At 44.2% G+C, this 25,286-nt stretch overlaps 1 protein-coding gene across 1 annotated transcript in view; it reads left to right on the top strand.

Annotated features, from left to right (window-relative positions):
* ATP6V0D1 (ATPase H+ transporting V0 subunit d1) overlaps nt 1-25,286 on the top strand; it is a 231,999-nt gene that overhangs the window by 148,317 nt on the left and 58,396 nt on the right. Inside the window, exon 7 of the mRNA XM_069217611.1 lies at nt 2,653-2,730. Within this exon, the coding sequence (XP_069073712.1) occupies nt 2,653-2,730 (78 nt within the window). The remainder of the gene's footprint in view (nt 1-2,652; nt 2,731-25,286) is intronic.

Genomic DNA, 25,286 nt, shown 5'->3' with positions numbered 1-25,286 from the left:
CTTCCAAGGCCCATGAGCCTGAGTCATCTTGAAAATATGATCACAGGCGCCCTTCAGCACTCATCTCCCACCAGGGGGCACGCCAGTCCAGTGGACCAGTTAGTCGACACAAAGTCCTTTAGGTCCCCACTAGGTCCCCAGCCTCACTGGGAAATCACTACGACAGCCACTGAGGACAGTCCACACCCTCTCTGCTGCACCATGTCCTGGCCGCCTCACTCAGCACAAACAAAATTGCAGCTGCCGCCTCCCTGCAGCACTGCCTGATTTGCACCTGATGCCCACCTGTGGTTTCCACGCCACCTCCAAGGAGTTCCAGCTGTGCTTGGCACCAGCAGTCCTTCTCCACATCCTTAGCGGCTGCAATTGGATGGGGTGCAGCACACTACCCGCCACTAAAATGGCAGTCTCCCCTGATAAGTGGGCCAGACCCCTGCCGTGCTACTCCTCCAATGTTGCTTTTCCAGTGCTGCTTCTGCCCTGCCAGCCACTTTGCTGCTCTCCGAGCCCTGCCGATAGGACCGGTCTCCGTTCCAGGGTCCAAGCCTGTGCCTGCACCTGCCACTCTTGTCATGAGCTACCACTCTGTCTCGGACCAACCAATGCATCTGGTGCAGAACTGCCCACAGTGTCCCCACGTCGGCGAACAGTCCTGGGGAGGGAGGGGCTAGTGTGGATGCCAGAGGATAACCAATCTAGCGGGCTGGGGGTGTCGGAGCTCAGGTTCAAACTCCTGACTCCATTTTATCTGTGGGCATATTACAGGTGGCCCTGGTCCCACTAATCATTGCAAAGTAGTGGCTTAGTTCTTCTCTGATTTAGTCCCCAAGTACAGAATCTTGTACTGCAGCAGTAAATATGGGCCAGAAAGGGACACATTCTATGCCTGCCCAAGGAAACTCTTATCACTAATGGGTTATGGTTGGAGATGGTTCAGCACAAATATTCACCTGCACTATCTTTGTGTGTGAGAAGCAAAATATTTTGTCCAGATATTTGTGCAGATTATGGACATGGGAATAAAATGAGAATTCCCTACTGTTGGAGTTCTCAAAACTTGAAATACATTTGCTTGGGGAGAGGAGTTGGAGGATTAGATCTGTCCTTGATCCCATCATGCACACCATTGTAGTTCTTCAGGCATCATTGTCAGATGGGGAAATGTAAGCATAGTACAAGACAATGTTTGGAACCGAGTGTAGCGTGTGCTGATACATAGACACGTCATTAAAACATCTTCCTGTCCAATAAGCCACAGCTATGACATAAGGGGCCTGATTCTAACTTTGGAGGACGGTGTTAAACCGTCCCAAAAGTGGCGGATATACCACCTACCGTATTACGAGTTCCATAGGATATAATGGACTCGTAATACGGTAGGTGGTATATCCGCCACTTTTGGGACGGTTTAACACCGTCCTCCAAAGTTAGAATCAGGCCCAAGGTCTCTTTTGGCCCATGTAGGTCACACAAGACCTACCCAGATCAGTGCATGCGTCTAGCGAATGCCAAAGAAGTAATGGCAAACACCTGCCCCCACAACCTCTTATGAAATTTGATACTCCCCTCCTGTGTAGGGTGTTTATCTGCAGTGTATGCCTCTTCAGCTGGGTGCGGGTTTTATAACATTGGTGGGGTTATTCATTCTACTGACATTCCAGGTTATAATTGTGGTGAAGGCATCGTCTTGATCACTCAACTGTAGAGTACTGCTTGTTTGGGGCAAGGAAGTCCATGATAGATTGTTTGATTAACCTTGTCTCTCTTCTGCATAGGCTGCCTTAATATTAGTGCAGATCACTGAGGTTGTCATTGTCAGCATCTTGGGTATTTGCAGGCCAAGCATTGATGAGCATGCAGTTTAGTTTTAAACATTCAGTTAGCTCTATGGTTTAATAACTAAGGGAGCATTGGATGTGGTTGGGGTTGTTAGGCTTATGTGTCTGAGAAGTGTGCTTGGTTTGTGGCAAGGGGTTTATGACATTGATGACATGCATTTTGAGAGAGGAATAGTCTTTGGAAAGGGAAAGGACATTTTTAGTGGATGAAAAGTAAGATCAATTTGTTCCAGGTTTTAGTTTCTTACGTGTTTATTTAAGGGAACAGTGCTATGACCTGTTATCTAGATTGCTGCTTTTGTAAATTCTTTGAAAGTAAGACACTAGCACTGTACTTTTTTTGTTAGATTTAATGTCGGATATTTCACGTTGTTTAAAGAGAAGGCTGCATCTATTGTCTAAAATAAAATAGGTTGGCAAAGGGAATTAAAGCATGTAACAGGATATGAATGCTGTTCGGGGCTGAAGTACATTATAAAATAGCCTCCTTGTAAATTAACTTTTATATTAAGCAGAAAACACTTCTGACTAGCTTGTAGTTTCAGTCCTTATTATCCAGTGCCATTATCCTGCATGTTGAGTGGGTCAGGTACAAGGGGCATTAAACATAAAAAGGTGATTTTAAAAAAGGAAAACTCAAAATGTTTAGATTAGAAACCTGGGTTGGCATGATGGGGTTCTGTATATGTTGTGGTTCCTGTGTAATAAAAAATTAACTGCAGATCACCACATTGTTGATCTAGGCAAATGTTTTCATATCTAATGCAGGATTCAGGTGTTAGTTGTGTTAAATGGATTCCCTCACTCTTTTCAGGAATATAAATTGCTGTTTGAAGGCGCTGGTAGCAATCCAGGTGACAAAACCCTTGAAGACCGATTTTTTGAACATGAGGTAAGAGCTCGTACTACAGATTGACCTCTCTTATCTTGTGAGTGTTGACCTTCTGGTTCATATAGTCTTAAAACAACTATGCACACTTTGTGAATGGGGTTGAATGTGCCAATGACCAGGATAATGTTTGCTTATTCAACTAATATCATTGTTAAATATTAATTAGAGCAGTGGTTCCCAACTTGTGGTTTGGGGACCCCTGGGGGGTGTTCCGCGAAGCCTCCTCAGGGGGGGTCCACGACTGCTTAGAAAAATCAATAATATTAACAGATTAGGTCCCCAACTATCAGTAATGAATCAGTGGGGGGTCCCCAGAATCCAATAAAAATTCAGTGGGGGTCCCCAGGCTTCAGTAATGATGAAGTGGGGGTGCACAGTCAAAAGGGTGGAAACCACTCCATTAGAGAATTGATAGAAGGCAACGGATAATCCACAGAAGAAAACGCAGAAATGTGATGAGTGCCAACCCGTACTAAAACAGTGCTTCTGGAGTTGAAAAGATGACAGTAAATGATAATCATATACACAAAATTCTGAGCTTGAAAGAGTTTTACACTATTGGTGGAAAATGTTTTAGGATCACTTCTACATAAAAGAGCAGAAAAGTAACTTTCACAGAAAGTGAGTCATTGCAGCAGTTGCTCTCAGGAGATGAACGATGGCACACATACATTGAGTTTTTTCATCTAGGTGACTAGAGAATTTTAATCGCTTTTAATCACTTAAAGTTCCTTAAACAGGTAATTGGACTGAAGACTTCTGAAACAAGCATTGGCAAAACCAATAGGCCACTCCTTTGCTACTGGGCACCGACCTGTCAGATTTCTAAGTGTCTTGTTTTGCATAGATAATTACCAACCATGCATGCACATGCACAGGTGCGATCCGTGAAAAATAAAAGAAAATGCATTAGCAAAGCTTACGGTTTGGCATCCGGTAGCAAAGGTAAGACCAGTTGGTTTGCCAACGCTTTGTTTAATTTACCATCCTAAATGGTAGACTATCATTTTGGACTAATAAATAAAAAATGGTAAATTAAACATTTCATTGCGACCAATGCTGCATCACAACGGAGGCACACACAGATGGGCAGGCATAGTAGGCCATCTAGGAATGCTTTTTCACAAAACTAGGATAGCTGCAGCACATTTGCATGTGCCTACTTCATTATGCACCAACAGCCTTTTTTTAATTCACCATTCTAGTATGGTGAATGGCCACTTTTGAACGCTAAATGTAATATCTCTCTCTCTCTCTCTCTCTCTCTCTATCTATCTCTCTCTCTATCTCTCTCTCTATATATATATATATATATATATATATATATATGTTCGTTGGCATGTGTAGCTGCAGATACACATGCTGTGCACATCCCGCCATCTGGTGTTGGGCTCGGAGTGTTACAAGTTGTTTTTCTTCGAAGAAGTCTTTTCGAGTCACGAGACCGAGGGACTCCTCCCATTTCGACTCCATTGCGCATGGGCGTCGACTCCATCTTAGATTGTTTTTTTTCCGCCATCGGGTTCGGACGTGTTCCTTTTCGCTCCGAGTTTTGGGTCGGAAAGTTAGTTAGAATCTCAGAAAAATAATCTGTATTGTTTGAGTTCGATATTGGGTTAGTTACAACAGATCGACACCGAATTAAGAAGAGCTCCGGTGGCCCTTCGGGGTTTTTTTCGATCCCCGTTGGGGCCTGGTCGGCCCAGCCATGTGTCTTTTCAAGGCTGATGGAACGGACCCCATTCCGCTTCTGTCCAAAATGCCATAACAAGTATCCATATACAGATCAACACCTGGTCTGTAACTTGTGTTTGTCACCAGAACACAAGGAGGATACTTGTGAGGCCTGTCGAGCGTTTCGGTCCAGGAAGACACTCAGGGACCGAAGAGCAAGAAGACTGCAAATGGCATCGGTGCCGACAGGACAAGGGCGTTTCGAGGAGGAGGAAGAAACATTCTCCACCCAGGAATCGGACTCGGAGGAGATCGACCCCGAAGAAACTCCGAAAACCGCGAGTAAGACGTCAAAGCAAAGAACTCACGAGAAGACCGCTAAAGCCCAGGGGACGCCACCGCCAACAGGCCATGGCTTAACCCGAAAAATAGGTGACCGTCCATCGGCACCGAAAAAGGGCGAGCTGGTGTCGAAGTCATCCGACCCCGGTCGAGATACCGGCACACAGCAATCACGGGCCCGAGATAGTGGCTCCGAGAAGATTCGGCATCAAGACAGCGGCACCGAAATGGGTCGGCACCGAGAGGGCACGACGCCGAAAGTAAAGAAGGTTTCGTCCGAGCCGAAAAAAGCAGCCGAAAAGGTTTCGGTACCGAAACATCCGGCCTCGGAACCGAAAAGAAGTTCCTATTCAGAGGAACAAGGACTGTCCTCACAAATGAAGACACACAGATTTGAACAAGAATTAGAGACAATAGAGCCAGATCACACACAAAGGCGGCTCTTTATTCAAAAAGATACGGGGAAGATCAGCACTCTTCCTCCAATCAAAATGAAACCTAAACTTGCCTTCCAAGACAAGGACAAACAGCCACACGCAAAGGTGGCTAAACAAGTAACACCACCACCATGCCCACATCACTCTCCGCAACCATCACCTGTAGCCACTCCACCAATGATGCAATTCCCAACTCATACGGGAATGAGTCAAGATGACCCTGACGCATGGGACCTTTATGACGCACCAGTGTCCGATAATAGCCCTGAATGCTATCCAGCAAGACCATCGCCACCAGAGGATAGTACAGGCTACGCTCAAGTGCTATCGAGAGCTGCGGCATTTCACAATGTCAGCCTTCATTCAGAACCCATTGAAGACGACTTTCTTTTTAATACACTGTCGTCTACACACAGTCAATATCAGAGTCTTCCGATGTTACCCGGAATGCTCAAACACTCCAAACAAGTGTTTGAGGAGCCTGTCAAAGGGAGAGCCATTATTCCAAGAGTAGATAAAAAATATAAACCGCCACCAACAGACCCAGTGTACATCACACAACAGCTAACACCAGACTCTGTTGTAGTGGGAGCAGCGCGCAAAAGAGCCAACTCACATACTTCAGGAGATGCACCACCTCCAGATAAAGAAAGTAGAAAATTCGATGCTGCAGGCAAAAGGGTGGCGGCACAGGCAGCAAACCAGTGGCGCATTGCAAATTCGCAAGCTTTGTTAGCCAGATATGATAGGGCCCATTGGGATGAGATGCAACACTTTATTGAACATTTACCAAAAGAGTTCCAAAAAAGAGCGCAGCAAGTGGTAGAAGAGGGACAGAGTATCTCTAATAATCAGATACGGTCAGCAATGGATGCTGCAGACACAGCTGCTAGAACTGTCAACACAGCAGTAACAATAAGGAGACATGCATGGCTGCGTACATCAGGATTTAAACCAGAGATACAGCAAGCTGTGCTGAATATGCCATTCAACAGACAGCAGTTGTTTGGGCCGGAGGTGGACACTGCGATAGAAAAACTTAAGAAAGACACTGAGACGCCAAAGCCATGGGCGCACTCTACTCCCCGCAGAGCAGAGGCACATTTCGAAAGACACAATTTCGAGGGGGGTTTCGAGGGCAGACCACAGAAGCCACAACCTCACAAACAAAGCCCACTTACCAGAGCCAGTATCAGCGGGGAGATTTTCGGGGACAATATAGAGGAGGACAATTTAAAAAACAAATAGAGGAAAGTTCCAAAGTCCCAAAACTCCTCCAAACAAACAGTGACTTCAAGGTCACAAATCCCCAACACATAACACCTGTGGGGGGGAGACTAACCAAGTTTTACACACATTGGGAGGAAATAACAACAGACACTTGGGTCTTAGCAATTATCCAGCATGGTTATTGCATAGATTTTCTCAAATTCCCTCCAAATGTCCCACCAAAAACACACAGTATGTCAAAGCAACATATAGATCTTCTAGGACTAGAAGTTCAGGCATTGCTACAGAAAGAAGCAATAGAATTAGTACCAAGACAATAAGTAAACACAGGAGTTTACTCACTGTACTTTCTGATACCCAAAAAAGACAAGAGTCTCAGACCTATATTAGATCTCAGAACATTAAATACCTACATCAAATCAGACCACTTTCACATGGTTACTTTACAAGACGTAATCCCACTGCTCAAACAACAAGACTACATGACAACACTAGCCTTAAAGGATGCATATTTCCATATACCAATACATCCTTCACACAGAAAGTACCTAAGGTTTGTATTCTAAGGGATACATTACCAATTCAAAGTGTTGCCGTTCGGAATAACAACTGCGCCAAGAGTTTTTACAAAATGCCTGGCAGTAGTAGCTGCACATATCAGAAGGCAGCAAATACATGTGTTCCCGTACCTGGACGATTGGTTAATCAAAACCAACACGCTAAGACGGTGTTCACAACACACAAAATATGTCATAGAAATCCTACACAAACTAGGTTTCTCAATCAACTATGCAAAGTCACACCTTCTGCAGTGTCAAACACAGCAATACTTAGGAGCGACAATCAACACATCAAAAGGGATTGCCACTCCAAGTCTACAAAGAGTTCAAACATTTCACAATGTAATACAGGCCATGTATCCAAAACAAAGGATACAAGTCAAAATGGTAATGAAACTACTAGGCATGATGTCTTCATGCATAGTCATTGTCCCAAATACAAGGTTGCACATGCGGCCCTTACAACAGTGCCTAGCATCACAATGGTCACAAGCACAGGGTCAGCTTCTAGATCTAGTGTTGATAGACCGCCAAACATACATCTCGCTTCAATGGTGGAACAGTATAAATTTAAACCAAGGGCGGCCTTTCCAAGACCCAGTGCCACAATACGTGATAATGACAGATGCTTCCATGACAGGGTGGGGAGCACACCTCATTCAACACAGCATCCAAGGACAATGGGACATACAGCAAAGACAGTTTCACATAAATCACTTAGAACTGTTAGCGGTATTTCTAGCGCTGAAAGCATTTCAACCCATAATAACCCACAAATACATTCTTGTCAAAATAGACAACATGACAACAATGTATTACCTAAACAAACAGGGAGGGACACACTCAACACAGTTGTGTCTCCTGACACAGAAAATATGGCATTGGGCGATTCACAACCACATTCGCCTAATAGCACAATTTATTCCAGGAATTCAGAATCAGTTAGCAGACAATCTCTCTCGGGATCAGCAACAGATCCACGAATGGGAGATTCACCCCCAAATACTGAACACTTACTTCCAAATTTGGGGAACACCACAAATAGATCTATTTGCAACAAAGGAAAACTCAAAATGCCTAAACTTCGCATCCAGGTACCCACAACATCAGTCTCTGGGCAATGCGCTATGGATGAACTGGTCAGGGATATTTGCGTACGCTTTTCCCCCTCTCCCACTCCTTCCATATCTAGTAAACAAGTTGAGTCAAAACAAACTCAAACTCATACTAATAGCACCAACATGGGCAAGACAACCTTGGTACACAACACTACTAGACCTTTCAGTAGTACCTCATGTCAAACTACCAAACAGACCAGATCTGTTAACACAACACAAACAACAGATCAGACATCCAAATCCAGCATCGCTGAATCTAGCAATTTGGCTCCTGAAATCTTAGAATTCGGACACTTAGACCCTACACAGGAATGTATGGAGGTCATAAAACAAGCTAGGAAACCAACCACTAGACATTGCTATGCAAATAAGTGGAAAAGATTTGTTTATTACTGCCATAATAATCAAATTCAACCCTTACACGCATCTGCAAAAGATATAGTAGGATACTTACTACATTTGCAAAAGTCAAAACTAGCTTTCTCTTCCATAAAGATACATCTTACTGCAATTTCAGCTTACCTGCAAATTACGCACTCACTTCATTATTTAGGATACCAGTCATAAAAGCATTTATGGAAGGCCTAAAGAGAATTATACCACCAAGAACACCACCAGTTCCTTCATGGAACCTCAACATTGTCTTAACACGACTCATGGGTCCGCCTTTCGAGCCCATGCACTCTTGTGAAATGCAATACTTAACGTGGAAAGTTGCATTTTTGATTGCCATCACATCTCTAAGAAGGGTGAGTGAAATTCAAGCATTTACCATACAAGAACCATTTATTCAAATACACAAGAATAAATTAGTTCTACGGACAAATCCTAAATTCTTACCAAAAGTCATATCACCGTTCCACTTGAATCAAACAGTAGAATTACCAGTGTTCTTTCCACAGCCAGATTCTGTAGCTGAAAAAGCACTACATACATTAGACATCAAAAGAGCGCTAATGTACTACATTGACAGAACAAAACTAATTCGAAAAACAAAACAACTATTTATTGCCTTTCAAAAGCCTCATACAGGAAATCCAATTTCAAAACAAGGCATTGCTAGATGGATAGTTAAGTGTATTCAAACCTGCTGTCTTAAAGCAAAGAGAGAGCTGCCTATTACACCAAAGGCACACTCAACCAGAAAGAAAGGTGCTACCATGGCCTTTCTAGGAAATATTCCAATGAACGAAATATGTAAGGCAGCCATGGTCTACGCCTCATACATTTACCAAACACTACTGTGTAGATGTGTTAACTTCACAACAAGCCACAGTAGGTCAAGCTGTATTACGAACATTGTTTCAAACAACTTCAACTCCTACAGGCTGAACCACCGCTTTTGGGGAGATAACTGCTTACTAGTCTATGCACAGCATGTGTATCTGCAGCTACACATGCCATCGAACGGAAAATGTCACTTACCCAGTGTACATCTGTTCGTGGCATTAGTCGCTGCAGATTCACATGCGCCCACCCGCCTGCCCGGGAGCCTTTAGCCGTTTAGAAGTTGATCTTGAACATTTGTAAATTTGTAAATATATTACTTTAAACTTCATTATGTACATACATATTCACTCCATTGCATGGGCACTATTACTAGCATACACAACTCCTACCTCACCCTCTGCGGGGAAAAGAAATCTAAGATGGAGTCGACGCCCATGCGCAAAGGAGTCCAAATGGGAGGAGTCCCTCGGTCTCGTGACTCGAAAAGACGTCTTCGAAGAAAAACAACTTGTAACACTCCGAGCCCAACACCAGATGGCGGGATGTGCACAGCATGTGAATCTGCAGCGACTAATGCCATGAACAGATGTACACTGGGTAAGTGACATTTTCCATCCATATATATATATATATATTACGTCAACATCACGGAACTTCCAATGAGAGGCAACCAAGCCGGATTTAAAAGGACATCATGTGATGTGAAATGTTTTTCTAGCATTGAGAAAGGCATATAATTGCTGAAACGCATCTGCTGTTTAAAACTTGAAATAAATGATTGGTAAAGCCCAAGAGTGCTCCGAGCTGTGTTCCTGTAAGGAATGTTGATGGACATTAAATTTGTGATAGCCACAATCACATAAAAGGAAGCACCCGTGTTAAAGTGTTCGGCAGGAGCTCGTGGCATTTTGGATTGTGTGTTTGGAAAACTGCCAGAACCACCGCAGCCAAGTATCTACGCTTCAACTGCCAATTAATTGGAACATTACTGAATGTTTCAGCATTCGAGTCACTGTACCGGAGCTGTCAGATGAAATAAGATTAACAAGGCAAGTGCGGTTACGTGGGGCATAAAATCTTTATTTTATTTGATGAAAACAATTTCACATCTTAAGAATTACATCTTAAAATGCGGCATGCCTTTAAATAAACGACGACTTTGAAATGGTGATTACGTCAACATCACGGAACTTCCAATGAGAGGCAACCAAGCCGGATTTAAAAGGACATCATGTGATGTGAAATGTTTTTCTAGCATTGAGAAAGGCATATAATTGCTGAAACGCGTCTGCTGTTTAAAACTTGAAATAAATGATTGGTAAAGCCCAAGAGTGCTCCGAGCTGTGTTCCTGTAAGGAATGTTGATGGACATTAAATTTGTGATAGCCACAATCACATAAAAGGAAGCACCCGTGTTAAAGTGTTCAGCAGGAGCTCGTGGCATTTTGGATTGTGTGTTTGGAAAACTGCCAGAACCACCGCAGCCAAGTATCTACGCTTCAACTGCCAATTAATTGGAACATTACTGAATGTTTCAGCATTCGAGTCACTGTACCGGAGCTGTCAGATGAAATAAGATTAACAAGGCAAGTGCGGTTACGTGGGGCATAAAATCTTTATTTTATTTGATGAAAACAATTTCACATCTTAAGAATTACATCTTAAAATGCGGCATGCCTTTAAATAAACGACGACTTTGAAATGGTGATTACGTCAACATCACGGAACTTCCAATGAGAGGCAACCAAGCCGGATTTAAAAGGACATCATGTGATGTGAAATGTTTTTCTAGCATTGAGAAAGGCATATAATTGCTGAAACGCGTCTGCTGTTTAAAACTTGAAATAAATGATTGGTAAAGCCCAAGAGTGCTCCGAGCTGTGTTCCTGTAAGGAATGTTGATGGACATTAAATTTGTGATAGCCACAATCACATAAAAGGAAGCACCCGTGTTAAAGTGTTCGGCAGGAGCTCGTGGCATTTTGGATTGTGTGTTTGGAAAACTGCCAGAACCACCGCAGCCAAGTATCTACGCTTCAACTGCCAATTAATTGGAACATTACTGAATGTTTCAGCATTCGAGTCACTGTACCGGAGCTGTCAGATGAAATAAGATTAACAAGGCAAGTGCGGTTACGTGGGGCATAAAATCTTTATTTTATTTGATGAAAACAATTTCTCATCTTAAGAATTACATCTTAAAATGCGGCATGCCTTTAAATAAACAACGACTTTGAAATGGTGATTACGTCAACATCACGGAACTTCCAATGAGAGGCAACCAAGCCGGATTTAAAAGGACATCATGTGATGTGAAATGTTTTTCTAGCATTGAGAAAGGCATATAATTGCTGAAACGCGTCTGCTGTTTAAAACTTGAAATAAATGATTGGTAAAGCCCAAGAGTGCTCCGAGCTGTGTTCCTGTAAGGAATGTTGATGGACATATATATATATATATATATATATATATATATATATGTTCGATGGCATGTGTAGCTGCAGATACACATGCTGTGCATATATCGCCATCTAGTGTTGGTCTCTGAGTGTTACAAGTTGTTTTTCTTCGAAGAAGATTTTTTCGAGTCACAGGATCAAGTGACTCCTCCTCTCAGTAATAGTGCGCATGGGCATCAACTCCTTTGTTAGATTGTTTTCTTTCCGCCGTCTGGTTTGGACGTGTTCCCTCTCGCTCTGGGATTTTCGGTTCGAAACTTCTCTGAACTTTCTATACTTTTTCTTACCGTCGGTATAGTTTTGAAAGCGGTTTCCCACTGCACTCGATCTGATCATACTTTCGGGATCGGTTAAACGCCCTTTTTGGGCCTATTGCGTCATAGACTCATGGGTCGGACTCGATTCCGATTCTGTCCTCGGTGCCACACCAAGTTTCCATACACGACCAGCATTTGGTGTGTAATCTCTGCTTTTCTCCAGGCCATCGGGAAGAAAGCTGTGGGGCATGTGTCTTTTCGATCGAAGAAAACCTTATGTGATCAAAGAGCAAGACGATTGGAGATGGCATCGAAATTCACAGAGCCCGCCACCGACGTTCTTGGCGAAGAACAGGCACAAACAGCAGTCTCCTTTCCAGATTCGGGTGCCGAACAAGACTCTGACGAGGACAGCCAGGCAGTATCTGCGGCGCAGTACGTGAGTACACCAGCCATAACCCCCACAAGTTAAAAAAACACGCAAGGCCTTGGGTGCACCACTGCTTCTTAGCCATGGTTCCACCTGAAAACAAACAATTGTCGACCGACCCTCGGGTTTGGTGTTGAAAAAGGCAAAGACACTCCCCCAACAGGCTACCACACCTTTTTAGGTGTCGGGGTTGAGCCGAAAGATACAGGCTACCACCTCCGACCTGAGTCAGCACCCTGCTACATCAGAACCGAAACAACCTCGCTCGCTTTGGAGCTGAAATCCACCTTCGGAGCGGAAAACATCTTCCTATACAGAGGAAACTGGGCTTTCGACTTGAATGAAGCATGCTGCCAGGAAACTTACAGAACATTCTCTTACAGGCACAAAACATGCTTTAGAACAACAATGGGATGAATCAGACATTCAACCCATTCTGAAGGTTATGGACAATAAACAAAGGAGAATTCAAATCGAGAAAGATACAGGAAAAATTATTGCTTCTCCTCCTCCGCCTACCAAAAGGAAGTTAGCATTCCAGGAAACTCTGGATACTGCCCCTTCTCCGGTGATAATTTACTAACAAAATGAAAAGCCAAAAACTGTTGAACTTTCGCTACCACATCCGCCTCAACTTTCCTATTCTCCACAACCTCTTACTCCACCACCTTCACCCAAACACTCTCATACTTCCTCACAGGACGAAGATAGAGGTGATACTAGTTATACCATAGATCTATGGGATATGTATGACTCAGATCCAATCCCACTCAACGATCTTTATTTGTATGCTGCAAGACCATCTCCACCCGAGGATACTATAGCATACAATCAGGCTATTTCCAGGGCAGCTGCGTATCATGAGGGGCAAATGCATGCTGAACCATTAGAGGAGGATTTCCTTTTCAACACCCTGTCCTCAACTCACAAGCAGTACCAGTGTTTGCCAATGCGCCCTGGTATATTCAGACATGCAGATTACATTGTTAAGAAGCCTGTTAAAGCTAGAGTTTTAACACCCCGGATTGCTAAAGAAAATAATATAAAAGCCTTCACCAACAGACCCAGTTTTTATTTCTTAGCAGTTACCACCAGATTCCACTGTAGTCAATGCAGCCAGGAAGTGTGCGAACAGCCAGTCCTCTGGGGATACTCTTCCCCCTGACAAAGAGAGGCGCAAATTTGATGTGGCAGGTAAGAGGGTATCAACACAAGCAGCCAATCAATGGTGTTTTGCTAATTCCCGAATCCTTTTAGCTAGGTACGACAGGGCACATTGAGATGAGATACAAGAATCCTTGCAATATCTCCCCAAAGAACATTAAAAAAGAGTGCATCAAATATTGGAGGAAGGGCAATCTATCGCAAACAACCAAATTAGGTCTGCATTAGATGCAGCTGATACTTCAGCTATTGCAATAAACACCAGCATTACCATCAGGCGGCATGCTTGGTTAAGGTCCTCGGTTTTAAACCTGAGATACAGCAGGCGGTCCTTAATATGCCATTCAATAAACAGCAGCTTTTTGGACCAGAGGTAGATACAACCATTGATAAACTCAAAAAGGACTCAGAAACAGCAAAGGCCGTGGGAGCCCTTTATACTACACCATTTCGGGGCTCCTTTCGTAAACCTCAATTTAGAGGATTTAAATCACAAGCTCCAGAGGCTTCCACGTCCCACTCAAAACAGGGACCACAATATTACACTAGGGGATCTTCTAAGGGTAAATTCCCTGCCTCAAGGGGTGCTTCTTCCTACTCAAAACAATGACTTCCCATCCATTCCACAGCAACATACATCTCCTGTGGGAGGAAGATTGTAACATTTCCACTCTCACTGGCAACAAATTAGAACAGATAAATGGGTACTGTCAATTATGCACAATTTTTATTGCCTAGAACTCCTCTCCACTCCACCAAACATTCCACCCCGTTTTCACAGGTTCTCTCTCGAACACACTGCTCTGCTGAAACAAAAGGTACAATCTCTACTTCTAAAAGAGGCAATATAATAGTTCCCATCAGTCAGCAAGGGACAGGGATATATTATTTATACTTCCTCATACCAAAAAAGAAAGATACTCTCAGAACCGTTCTCGAGCTCAGGCCTCTAAATCAATATATCCTGTCAGAGCATTTTCACATGGTCACTCTACAGGATGTCATTCCCTTGTTACAAAAACAAGATTACTTGACCGCATTAGACCTAAAGGACACTATTGGAAATGATGGCATCATGCATAGCATTAGTGCCAAATTCATGTCTAAACATGAGACCCCCTACAACAGTGTCTTTCACAACAATGGTCTCAGGCACAGGGTCAATTTCACGATCTAGTGTTGTTGGACCGCCAAACTTACGCCAAACTTACAACTCTCTGTAATGCTGGAATCTCACCAACTTATCAAAAGGGCGTCCATCTCAGTACCATGCGCCACAGACCATAATCACCACAGATTTATCAATCACAGGTTGGGGAGCCCATCTCAACAATCTTACTATACAGGAAGACTGAGACTCAATCCAGCAGACTTACCACATAAACCACTTGGAATTGCTGGCAGTGTTCTTAGCACTCAAAGCATTCCAGCCACAAAACAGTGTTAATAAGGACAGACAACATGACAGCGATGTATTATCTGCAAAAACTGGGGGGGGGGGGGGGGGGGGGGGAAACGACACTCATCCCAATTGGCCCTTCTAGCACAGACAACTTGGAAGCTGGCAATTCACAATAGCATTCACCTATTAGCAGAGTATATCCAAGGAATACACAACCAACTATCGGACCTCTTAAGCGGGACGCAGCAACAAATACACTAACAGGAGATTCACCCACAAGTAATTCAACAGTACTTTCACATGTGGGGGAAGGCCAAACATAGACCTTTTCGCAACAAGCTAAAATGCAAATTGCCCAAACTTCGCATACAGCTTCCCACACCCTCGATCCAAGGGCAATGCTGTATGGATCAATTGGTCAGAGATATTTGATTACACTTTTACCCTTCTCCCACTAATTCCTTTCTGGTCAGCAAGATTCGTCACACTTCCCTCACTATGATACTCATAGTTCCCACGTGGGCACGTCAACACTTGTACACAACATTATTGCAAGCTCCCAAACAGACCAGACCTATTGACTCCAAACAAAGGTCAGATCAGGCATCCCAATCCCAGTATGCTCAACCTGGCGATTTGGCTCCTGAGGTCATAGTTTGGCTATCTACAGCTTCCATCAGAATGTATGGACATTCTAAGAGAAGCACGTAAACCGACAACCAGGCAGTGCTATGCAGCTAAATGGAAACGTTTTGTATATTACCGTCAACCCAAAAACATTGATCCACTTAAATCATCAGTACAGGATATTGTATGTTATTTGCTTTACTTACAAACAGCAAACCTTGCATATTCATCTATTAAAATTCATTTAAAAGCAAAATCAGCATACCTCAAAAACAGACCGCATACTTCTCTGTTTAGAATTCCTGTCACAAAAGCTTTTATGGATGACTTTAAGAGTTATTCTACCTAGAGTTACACCAGCTTCTGCTTGGAATCTTAACATTGTGCTCACAAGGCTTATGGGTCCACCATTTAAACCCACATATTCTTGTGCTCTACAATTTCTCTCATGGAAAGTTGCTTTCCTGGTAGCAATTACTTCCTTAAGAAGAGTTAGTGAAATTCATGCATTCACTTTAGAAGAACCTTTCTTCCAAATTCACAAACACAAAATAGTACTTAGGACAAATCCAAAATTTCTACCCAAAGTGGTTTCACCATTTCACATCAGTCAGTCAGTGAATTGCCAGTCTTCTTTCCACAGCTAGATTCCATTGCTGAAAGAGCTCTACACACTCTTGATCTCAAAAGAGCTCTCATGTATTATATAGACAGAACAAAAGATTTTAGAAAACTGAACAACTTTTTGTAGCTTTTCAACAGCCTCATAAAGGTAATATTATTTCAAAACAAGGATTGGCCAGATGGATAGTAAAGTGTATTCAAACTTGCTATCTTAAAGCTAAAAGGCAACTATTAGTAACTTCTCAAGCACATTCTACTAGAAAGGAGCTTCAATGGCATTCTTAGGAAATATACCAATGGCAGACATATGCAAAGCAGCCACATGGTCCACACCACATACATTTACTAAACACTACTGTGTGGATGTGCTATCGCGCCAACAAGCAAATGTTGGTCAAGCAGGCCTTAAAACACTATTTCAAACTATCACAACTCCTACAGGCTAGGCACCACTTATTATAGGAGGGGACTGCTTTTCAGTTTTTGCAAAGCAAGTGTATCTGCAGCTAACATGCCATCAAACAGAAAATGTCACTTACCCAGTGTACTTCTGTTCATGGCATGTAGTGCTGCAGATTCACATGCACCCTCCCTCCTCCTCGGAAGCCTGTAGCCATTGTGGTACTTTTTTTTAATGTAAATATGTGTTCGATGGCATGTGTAGCTGCAGATGCACATGCTGTGCATTTCCCGCCATCTAGTGTTGGGCTCGGAGTGTTACAACTTGTTTTTCTTCGAAGAAGTCTTTTCGTCCCGAGATATGGGACTCCTCCCTTTTCGGCTCCATTGCGCATGGGTGACAACTCCATCTTAGATTGTTTTCTTTCCGCCATCGGGTTCGGACGTGTTCCTCTTCGCTCCGTATTTCGGTTCGGAAACTTAGTTAGATATCGGAAAATTCGACGGTATTGTTTGCGTTCGGGATCGGGTTAGTTAACGCAGATCGACACCGAGTCAAGAGAAGCTCCGGTGGCCCTTCGGGGTTTCGATTCCCCGGCGGGGCCTGGTCGGCCCGACCACGTGCGTCTTCAAGGCTAATGGAACGGAGCCCATTCCGCTTCTGCCCCGAATGCCACAACAATTATCCTTACACAGATCAACATTTGGTCTGTAATTTGTGTTTGTCTCCCGAACACAAAGAGGATACCTGAGAGGCCTGTCGAGCGTTTTGGTCGAGGAAAACGCTAAGGGACCGGAGAGCAAGAAGGCTTCAAATGGCGTCGGTGCCGTCAGGACACCACGACTTGGAGGAAGAAGAGACTTTCTCCATTGCTGACTCGGACGAGGCCGAAAGAGAGCAGACGCCGAAAACCGTGAGTAAAACAGACCCGGACAAAACTCACGTAAAAACCATGAAAGCCCAGGGGACGCCACCGCCGGCAGGCCATGGCTTAACCCGAAAAATCGGTGACCGTCCATCGGCACCGAAAAAGGGCACACATGTGTCGAAGTCATCCGACTCCGGTCGAGATACCGGCACAGAACAGACTCGGCACCGAGACCCTAGTTCAGAGCAATCTCGACATCGAGATACCGGCACCGAGATGAGTCGGCACCGAGAGATCGGAACACCGAAACCCAAAAAAGTGGCTTCGGAGCCGAAAAAGACTGTGGAAAAGGTTTCGATACCGAAACATCCGGCTTCGGAGCCGAAAACAAGTTCCTACACCGAGGAACAAGGCCTTTCAGCACAAATGCAAGGCCACAAATTCGGACAAGAGCTAGAAGCAGGGGAGCCAGATTATACACAGAGAAGGCTCCATATTCAAAAGGAGACAGGGAAAATAAGAACTCTCCCTCCTATAAGGATGGAAAGGTAACTTGCTTTCCAAGACAAAGATAAACAACCACAGGCAAAGGTGGCAAAACAAGTAACTCCGCAACCATCACCAATTGCTACCCCACCTATGATGCAGTCGCCAACGCACACAGGGATGAGCCAAGATGACCCAGATGCATGGGATCTTTACGCTGCACCTGTATCAGATAATAGTCCCGACTGTTATCCAGCAAGACCATCACCACCTGAAGACAGTACTGCTTACACACAGGTGGTGTCCAGAGCAGCTGCTTTTCACAATGTGACACTGCACGCTGAACCGATTGAAGATGACTTTTTATTTAATACTCTGTCGTCAACACATAGTCAGTACCAGAGTCTTCTGATGTTACCAGGAATGTTGAAACATGCAAAGCAAGTATTTCAAGAGCCTGTAAAAGGCAGGGCCATCACTCCTAGCAGGCCATCACTCCTAGGGTGGAGAAAAAATACAAGCCTCCCCCAACAGACCCTGTGTACATCCCGCAGCAACTGGCACCTGACTCAGTAGTAGTAGGCGCAGCACGTAAAAGGGCGAATTCACACACCTCTGGAGATGCACCACCACCCGACAAGGAAAGTTGCAAGTTCGACGCAGCGGGGAAAAGAGTTGCAGCACAAGCAGCCAATCAATGGCGCATTGCCAATTCACAGGCTTTGCTGTTAAGCTATGATAGAGCTCATTGGGATGAAATGCAACTCTTCATAGAACATCTGCCCAAAGAGTTCCAAAAGCGTTCACAACATGTGGTGGAAGAGGGCCAAAGTATCTCGAATAACCAGATACGATCGGCAATGGATGTAGCAGACACCGCTGCAAGAACTGTAAATACAGCTGTCACTATTCGGAGACATGCATGGCTACACACCTCAGGATTCAAGCCCGAAATCCAACATGCTGCGCTTAATATGCCTTTTAACGGACAGCAGTTGTTTGGGCCGGAAGTGGATACAGCTATAGAAAAGCTAAAAAAGGACACAGATACGGCCAATGCCATGGGCGCACTCTACTCCCCACAGAGCAGAGGCACATTTCGGAAAACACAATTTAGAGAGGGGTTTCGGGGCCAAACCACAGAACCCTCAACCTCACAAACCAGACCCACATACCAAAGCCAGTTTCAGAGAGGAGGCTTTCGGGGACAATACAGAGGTGCACAGTTCCCTAAAACTAGAGGAAAGTTCCAAAGTCCAAAAACCCCTCAAAATAAACAGTGACTTCAGTGTCATAAATCCCCAACACATAACACCAGTGGGGGGGGGACTAACAGATTTTTACCAAAACTGGGAGGAAATAACAACAGACTCGTGGGTCTTAGCTATTATTGGTTATTGCATAGAATTCCTACAATTACCACCAAATGTGCCTCCAAGAACACACAACATGTCCAAACAACACATGGATCTATTACAAATAGAGGTCCAAGCGTTGCTGCAAAAAGATGCAATAGAACTAGTACCAAATCATCAGAAAGGAACGGGTGTTTACTCCCTGTACTTTCTCATACCCAAAAAGGACAAAACTCTAAGACCCATATTAGATCTCAGAACACTAAATCTTTACATCAAATCAGATCACTTTCACATGGTGACACTTCAAGACGTAATCCCCTTGCTCAAACAACAAGACTACATGACGACATTAGATCTCAAGGATGCGTATTTCTATATACCCATACATCCTTCGCACAGAAAATACTTAAGATTTGTAATCCAAGGGGTACATTACCAATTCAAAGTGTTGCCATTCGGGATAACAACAGCGCCAAGAGTCTTTACAAAATGCCTTGCAGTAGTGGCAGCCCATATCAGAAGACAGCACATACATGCATTCCCGTATCTGGACGATTGGTTAATCAAAACCAATACGCAAGAACGATGTTCTCAACACACAAAATACGTCATAGAAACCCTTCACAAACTAGGGTTCTCACTGAACTACCAAAAATCACACTTACAGCCGTGTCAAATACAACAGTACTTGGGAGCAACAATCAACACAAAAAAAGGGATTGCCACTCCAAGTCCACAAAGGGTACAAGCATTCCAAAACGTAATACAAAGCATGCACCCAAACCAAAGGTTCCAGGTAAAATTAGTAATGAAACTACTAGGCATGATGTCCTCATGCATAGCCATTGTCCCAAACGCAAGATTACACATGCAGCCCTTACAACGGTGCCTAGCAACACAATGGTCACAAGCACAGGGTCAACTTCAAGATCTAGTGTTGATAGACCGCCAAACATACACCTCGCTTCAATGGTGGAATACTATAAATTTAAACCAAGGGCGGCCTTTCCAAGACCCAGTGCCTCAAAACGTGATCACAACAGATGCTTCCATGGTAGGGTGGGGAGCACACCTCAACCAACACAGCATCCAAGGACAATGGGACACTCATCAAAGACAACTTCATATAAATCAGTTAGAACTACACCCAAATCCAGCATCACTCAATCTAGCAATTTGGCTCCTGAAATCTTAGAATTCGGACATCTAGACCTTACACAAGAATGCATGGAGGTCAGGAAACCAACTACAAGACATTGCTACTCAAATAAGTGGAAAGGATTTGTTTATTACTGCCATAATAATCAAATCCAACCATTACACGCATCTGCAAAAAACATCGTAAGCTACCTACTACACTTACAGAAGTCCAAGTTAGCTTTTTTCATCCATTAAAATACATCTCACAGCAATTTCGGCTTATCTGCAAATTACACATTCTACTTCACTATTCAGAATCCCAGACATAAAAGCATTTATGGAGGGTCTGAAAAGGATTATTCTACCAAGAACACCACCAGTTCCTTCGTGGAACCTCAACATCGTATTAACACGACTCATGGGTCCACCATTTGAACCCATGCACTCCTGTGAGATACAGTACTTAACATGGAAAGTAGCCTTCCTAATAGCTATCACATCTCTCAGAAGAGTAAGTGAAATACAAGCCTTTACAATACAAGAACCCTTTATACAAATACACAAACATAAAGTAGTTCTACGCACAAATCCCAAATTCTTGACAAAAGTCATATCACCGTTCCACTTAAATCAAACAGTGGAACTCCCAGTGTTCTTCCCAGAACCAGATTCTGTAGCTGAGAGAGCATTACATAAATTAGACATAAAAAGAGCACTAATGTACTACATTGATAGAACCAAACAAATTCTCAAAACAATTGTTTGTAGCTTTCCAAAAACCTCATACAGGGAATCCAATATCCATACAAGGCATTGCCAGATGGATAGTTAAATGTATTCAAACCTGTTATATAAAAGCAAAAAGAGAACTGCCTATTACACCAAAGGCACACTCCACTAGAAAGAAAGGTGCCACCATGGCCTTTCTAGGAAAACATACCAATGACTGAAATCTGTAAGGCAGCCACATGGTCTACGCCTCATACATTTACTAAACATTACTGCATGGATGTGTTAACAACACAACAAGCCACAGTAGGACAAGCAGTATTAAGGACATTATTTCAAACAACTTCAACTCCTACAGGCTAAACCACCGCTTTTGAGGAGATAACTGCTTACTAGTCTATGCACAGCATGTGTGTAAAGAAATGGCTCCCTGTTGCAGTTACCCCCCCACTTTTTGCCTGATACTGATGCTGACTTGACTGAGAAGTGTGCTGGGACCCTGCTAACCAGGCCCCAGCACCAGTGTTCCTTCACCTAAAATGTACCATTGTATCCACAATTGGCACACCCTGGCATTCAGATAAGTCCCTTGTAACTGGTACTTCTAGTACCAAGGGCCCTGATGCCAAGGAAGGTCTCCAAGGGCTGCAGCATGTATTATGCCACCCTGGAGACCTCTCACTCAGCACAGACACACTGCTTGCCAGCTTGTGTGTGCTAGTGAGGAAAAAACGAGTAAGTCGACATGGCACTCCCCTCAGGGTGCCATGCCAGCCTCTCACTGCCTATGCAGTATAGGTAAGACACCCCTCTAGCAGGCCTTACAGCCCTAAGGCAGGGTGCACTATACCATAGGTGAGGGTACCAGTGCATGAGCATGGTACCCCTACAGTGTCTAAACAAAACCTTAGACATTGTAAGTGCAGGGTAGCCATAAGAGTATATGGTCTGGGAGTCTGTCAAACACGAACTCCACAGCACCATAATGGCTACACTGAAAACTGGGAAGTTTGGTATCAAACTTCTCAGCACAATAAATGCACACTGATGCCAGTGTACATTTTATTGTAAAATACACCACAGAGGGCACCTTAGAGGTACCCCCTGAAACTTAACCAACTATCTGTGTAGGCTGACTGGTTCCAGCAGCCTGCCACACTAGAGACATGTTGCTGGCCCCATGGGGAGAGTGCCTTTGTCACTCTGAGGCCAGTAACAAAGCCTGCACTGGGTGGAGATGCTAACACCTCCCCCAGGCAGGAACTGTGACACCTGGCGGTGAGCCTCAAAGGCTCCCCCCTTTGTCACAGCCCAGCAGGGCACTCCAGCTTAGTGGAGTTGCCCGCCCCCTCCGGCCACGGCCCCCACTTTTGGCGGCAAGGCTGGAGGGAACAAAGAAAGCAACAAGGAGGAGTCACTGGCCAGTCAGGACAGCCCCTAAGGTGTCCTGAGCTGAAGTGACTCTAACTTTTAGAAATCCTCCATCTTGCAGATGGAGGATTCCCCCAATAGGGTTAGGATTGTGACCCCCTCCCCTTGGGAGGAGGCACAAAGAGGGTGTACCCACCCTCAGGGCTAGTAGCCAAGTTCCTACAAGGCCTGTCCTCACAAATGCAAACACATAGATTTGGACAGGAACTAGAGGCAATGGAGCCAGACTACACGCAAAGAAGGCTCAACATCCAAAAAGAAACTGGGAAGATCAGTACTCTCCCTCCGATTCGAATAAAACAAAAACTTGCCTTCCAAGAGAAAGACAAGCAGCCACAGGCGAAGGTGGCTAAACAAGTAACCCCGCCACCATCTCCACAACGCTCTCCACAACCATCACCGGTAGGCACTCCACCAATGATGCAATCCCCAACTCATACAGGGATGAGTCAGGATGATCCGGACGCGTGGGATCTTTATGATGCGCCAGTGTCAGATAACAGTCCTGACTGTTATCCAGCCAGACCGTCACCACCAGAGGATAGTACAGCCTACGCACAGGTGGTGTCAAGGGCGGCGGCGTTTCATAATGTCAGCCTGCATTCTGAGCCAATTGAAGACAACTTTTTATTTAATACACTGGCGTCCACACACAGCCAGTACCAGAACCTCCCAATGCTACCTGGAATGCTAAAACACTCCAAACAAGTGTTTGAGGAGCCTGTGAAAGGAAGTGCCATTACTCCAAGGGTGGAGAAAAAATATAAACCGCCACCAACAGACCCCGTGTATATCACACAACAGTTAACACCAGACTCAGTGGTAGTAGGGGCAGCTCGCAAGAGGGCGAACTCACACACTTCAGGAGATGCACCACCTCCAGACAAAGAAAGCCGTAAGGTTGATGCGGCAGGGAAAAGAGTGGCGGCACAGGCAGCAAACCAGTGGCGTATTGCCAACTCACAGGCTTTGTTGGCCAGATATGATAGGGCTCATTGGGACGAAATGCAACACTTTATAGAACATTTGCCCAAGGAGTTCCAAACGAGAGCACAGCAAGTGGTGGAAGAAGGACCGAGTATTTCAAACAATCAGATACGGTCAGCAATGGATGCGGCAGACACAGCTGCTAGGACTGTAAACACAGCAGTGACAATACGGATACATTCATGGCTGCGTACGGCAGGATTCAAGCCGGAAATACAACAAGCTGTGCTGAATATGCCATTTAACGGACAGCAGTTGTTTGGGCCGGAGGTGGACACTGCTATCAAAAAACTTAAAAAGGACACTGATACGGCCAAAGCCATGGGCGCACTCTACTCCCCACAGAGCAGAGGCACATTTCGTAAAACACAGTTTCGAGGGGGGTTTCGAGGACAAAGCACGGAAACCACAAGCTCACAAACAAGGCCCACTTATCAAAGTCAATATCAGCGGGGAAATTTTCGGGGACAATATAGAGGGGGACAATTCCAAAAAGGTAGAGGGAAGTGCCAAAGTCCCAAAACTCCACAAAACAAGCAGTGACTTCCAAGTCACAAATCCCCAACACATAACACCTGTGGCGGGGGAGACTAACCAAGTTCTACAAACAATGGGAGGAAATAACAACAGACACTTGGGTCCTAGCAATTATCCAGCATGGTCATTGCATAGAATTTCTCAAATTCCCTCCAAATGTCCCACCGAAAACACACAATATGTCAAAACAACACATGGATCTTCTACAGCTGGAGGTCCAAGCGTTGTTACAAAAAGATGCAATAGAACTGGTACCAATTCATCAGAGAGGAACAGTTTACTCGCTGTACTTTCTCATACCCAAAAAGGACAAAACTCTATGACCTATATTAGATCTCAGAACATTAAATCTCTACATCAAATCAGATCACTTTCACATGGTGACATTACAGGACGTAATCCCATTGCTCAAACAGCAAGACTACATGACAACACTAGACCTAAAGAATGCATACTTCCATATACCGATACTTCCTTCACACAGAAAGTACTTAAGCTTTGTATTCCAAGGGGTACATTACCAATTCAAAGTGTTGCCATTCGGGATAACAACTGCGCCAAGAGTTTTTACAAAATGCATGGCAGTAGTAGCTGCTCATATCAGAAGACCGCAAATACACGTGTTCCCGTACCTAGACGATTGGTTAATCAAAACCAACACGCAAGAACGGTGTTCACAACACACAAAGTATGTCATCGAAACCCTCCACAAACTAGGTTTCTCACTCAACTACACAAAGTCACACCTTCAGCCGTGTCAAACACAACAATACTTAGGGGCGACAATCAACACAACAAAAGGGGTTGCCACTCCATGTCCACAAAGAGTACAGGCATTTCATAATGTAATACAGGCCATGTATCCAAAACAAAAGATACAGGTCAAGATGGTGATGAAACTACTAGGCATGATGTCCTCATGCATAGCCATTGTCCCAAACGCCAGATTGCTCATGCGGCCCTTACAACAGTGCCTAGCATCACAATGGTCACAGGCACAGGGTCAACTTCTAGATCTAGTGTTGATAGACCGCCAAACATACACCTTGCTTCAAAGGTGGAACAA

The sequence above is a fragment of the Pleurodeles waltl genome, chromosome 12, assembly GCF_031143425.1.
Source record: "Pleurodeles waltl isolate 20211129_DDA chromosome 12, aPleWal1.hap1.20221129, whole genome shotgun sequence".
NCBI classification, from domain to species: Eukaryota; Metazoa; Chordata; class Amphibia; order Caudata; family Salamandridae; genus Pleurodeles; species Pleurodeles waltl.
The sequence above is the reverse complement of the archived record's forward strand: the minus strand, read 5'-3'. Positions and strand labels throughout refer to the sequence as shown.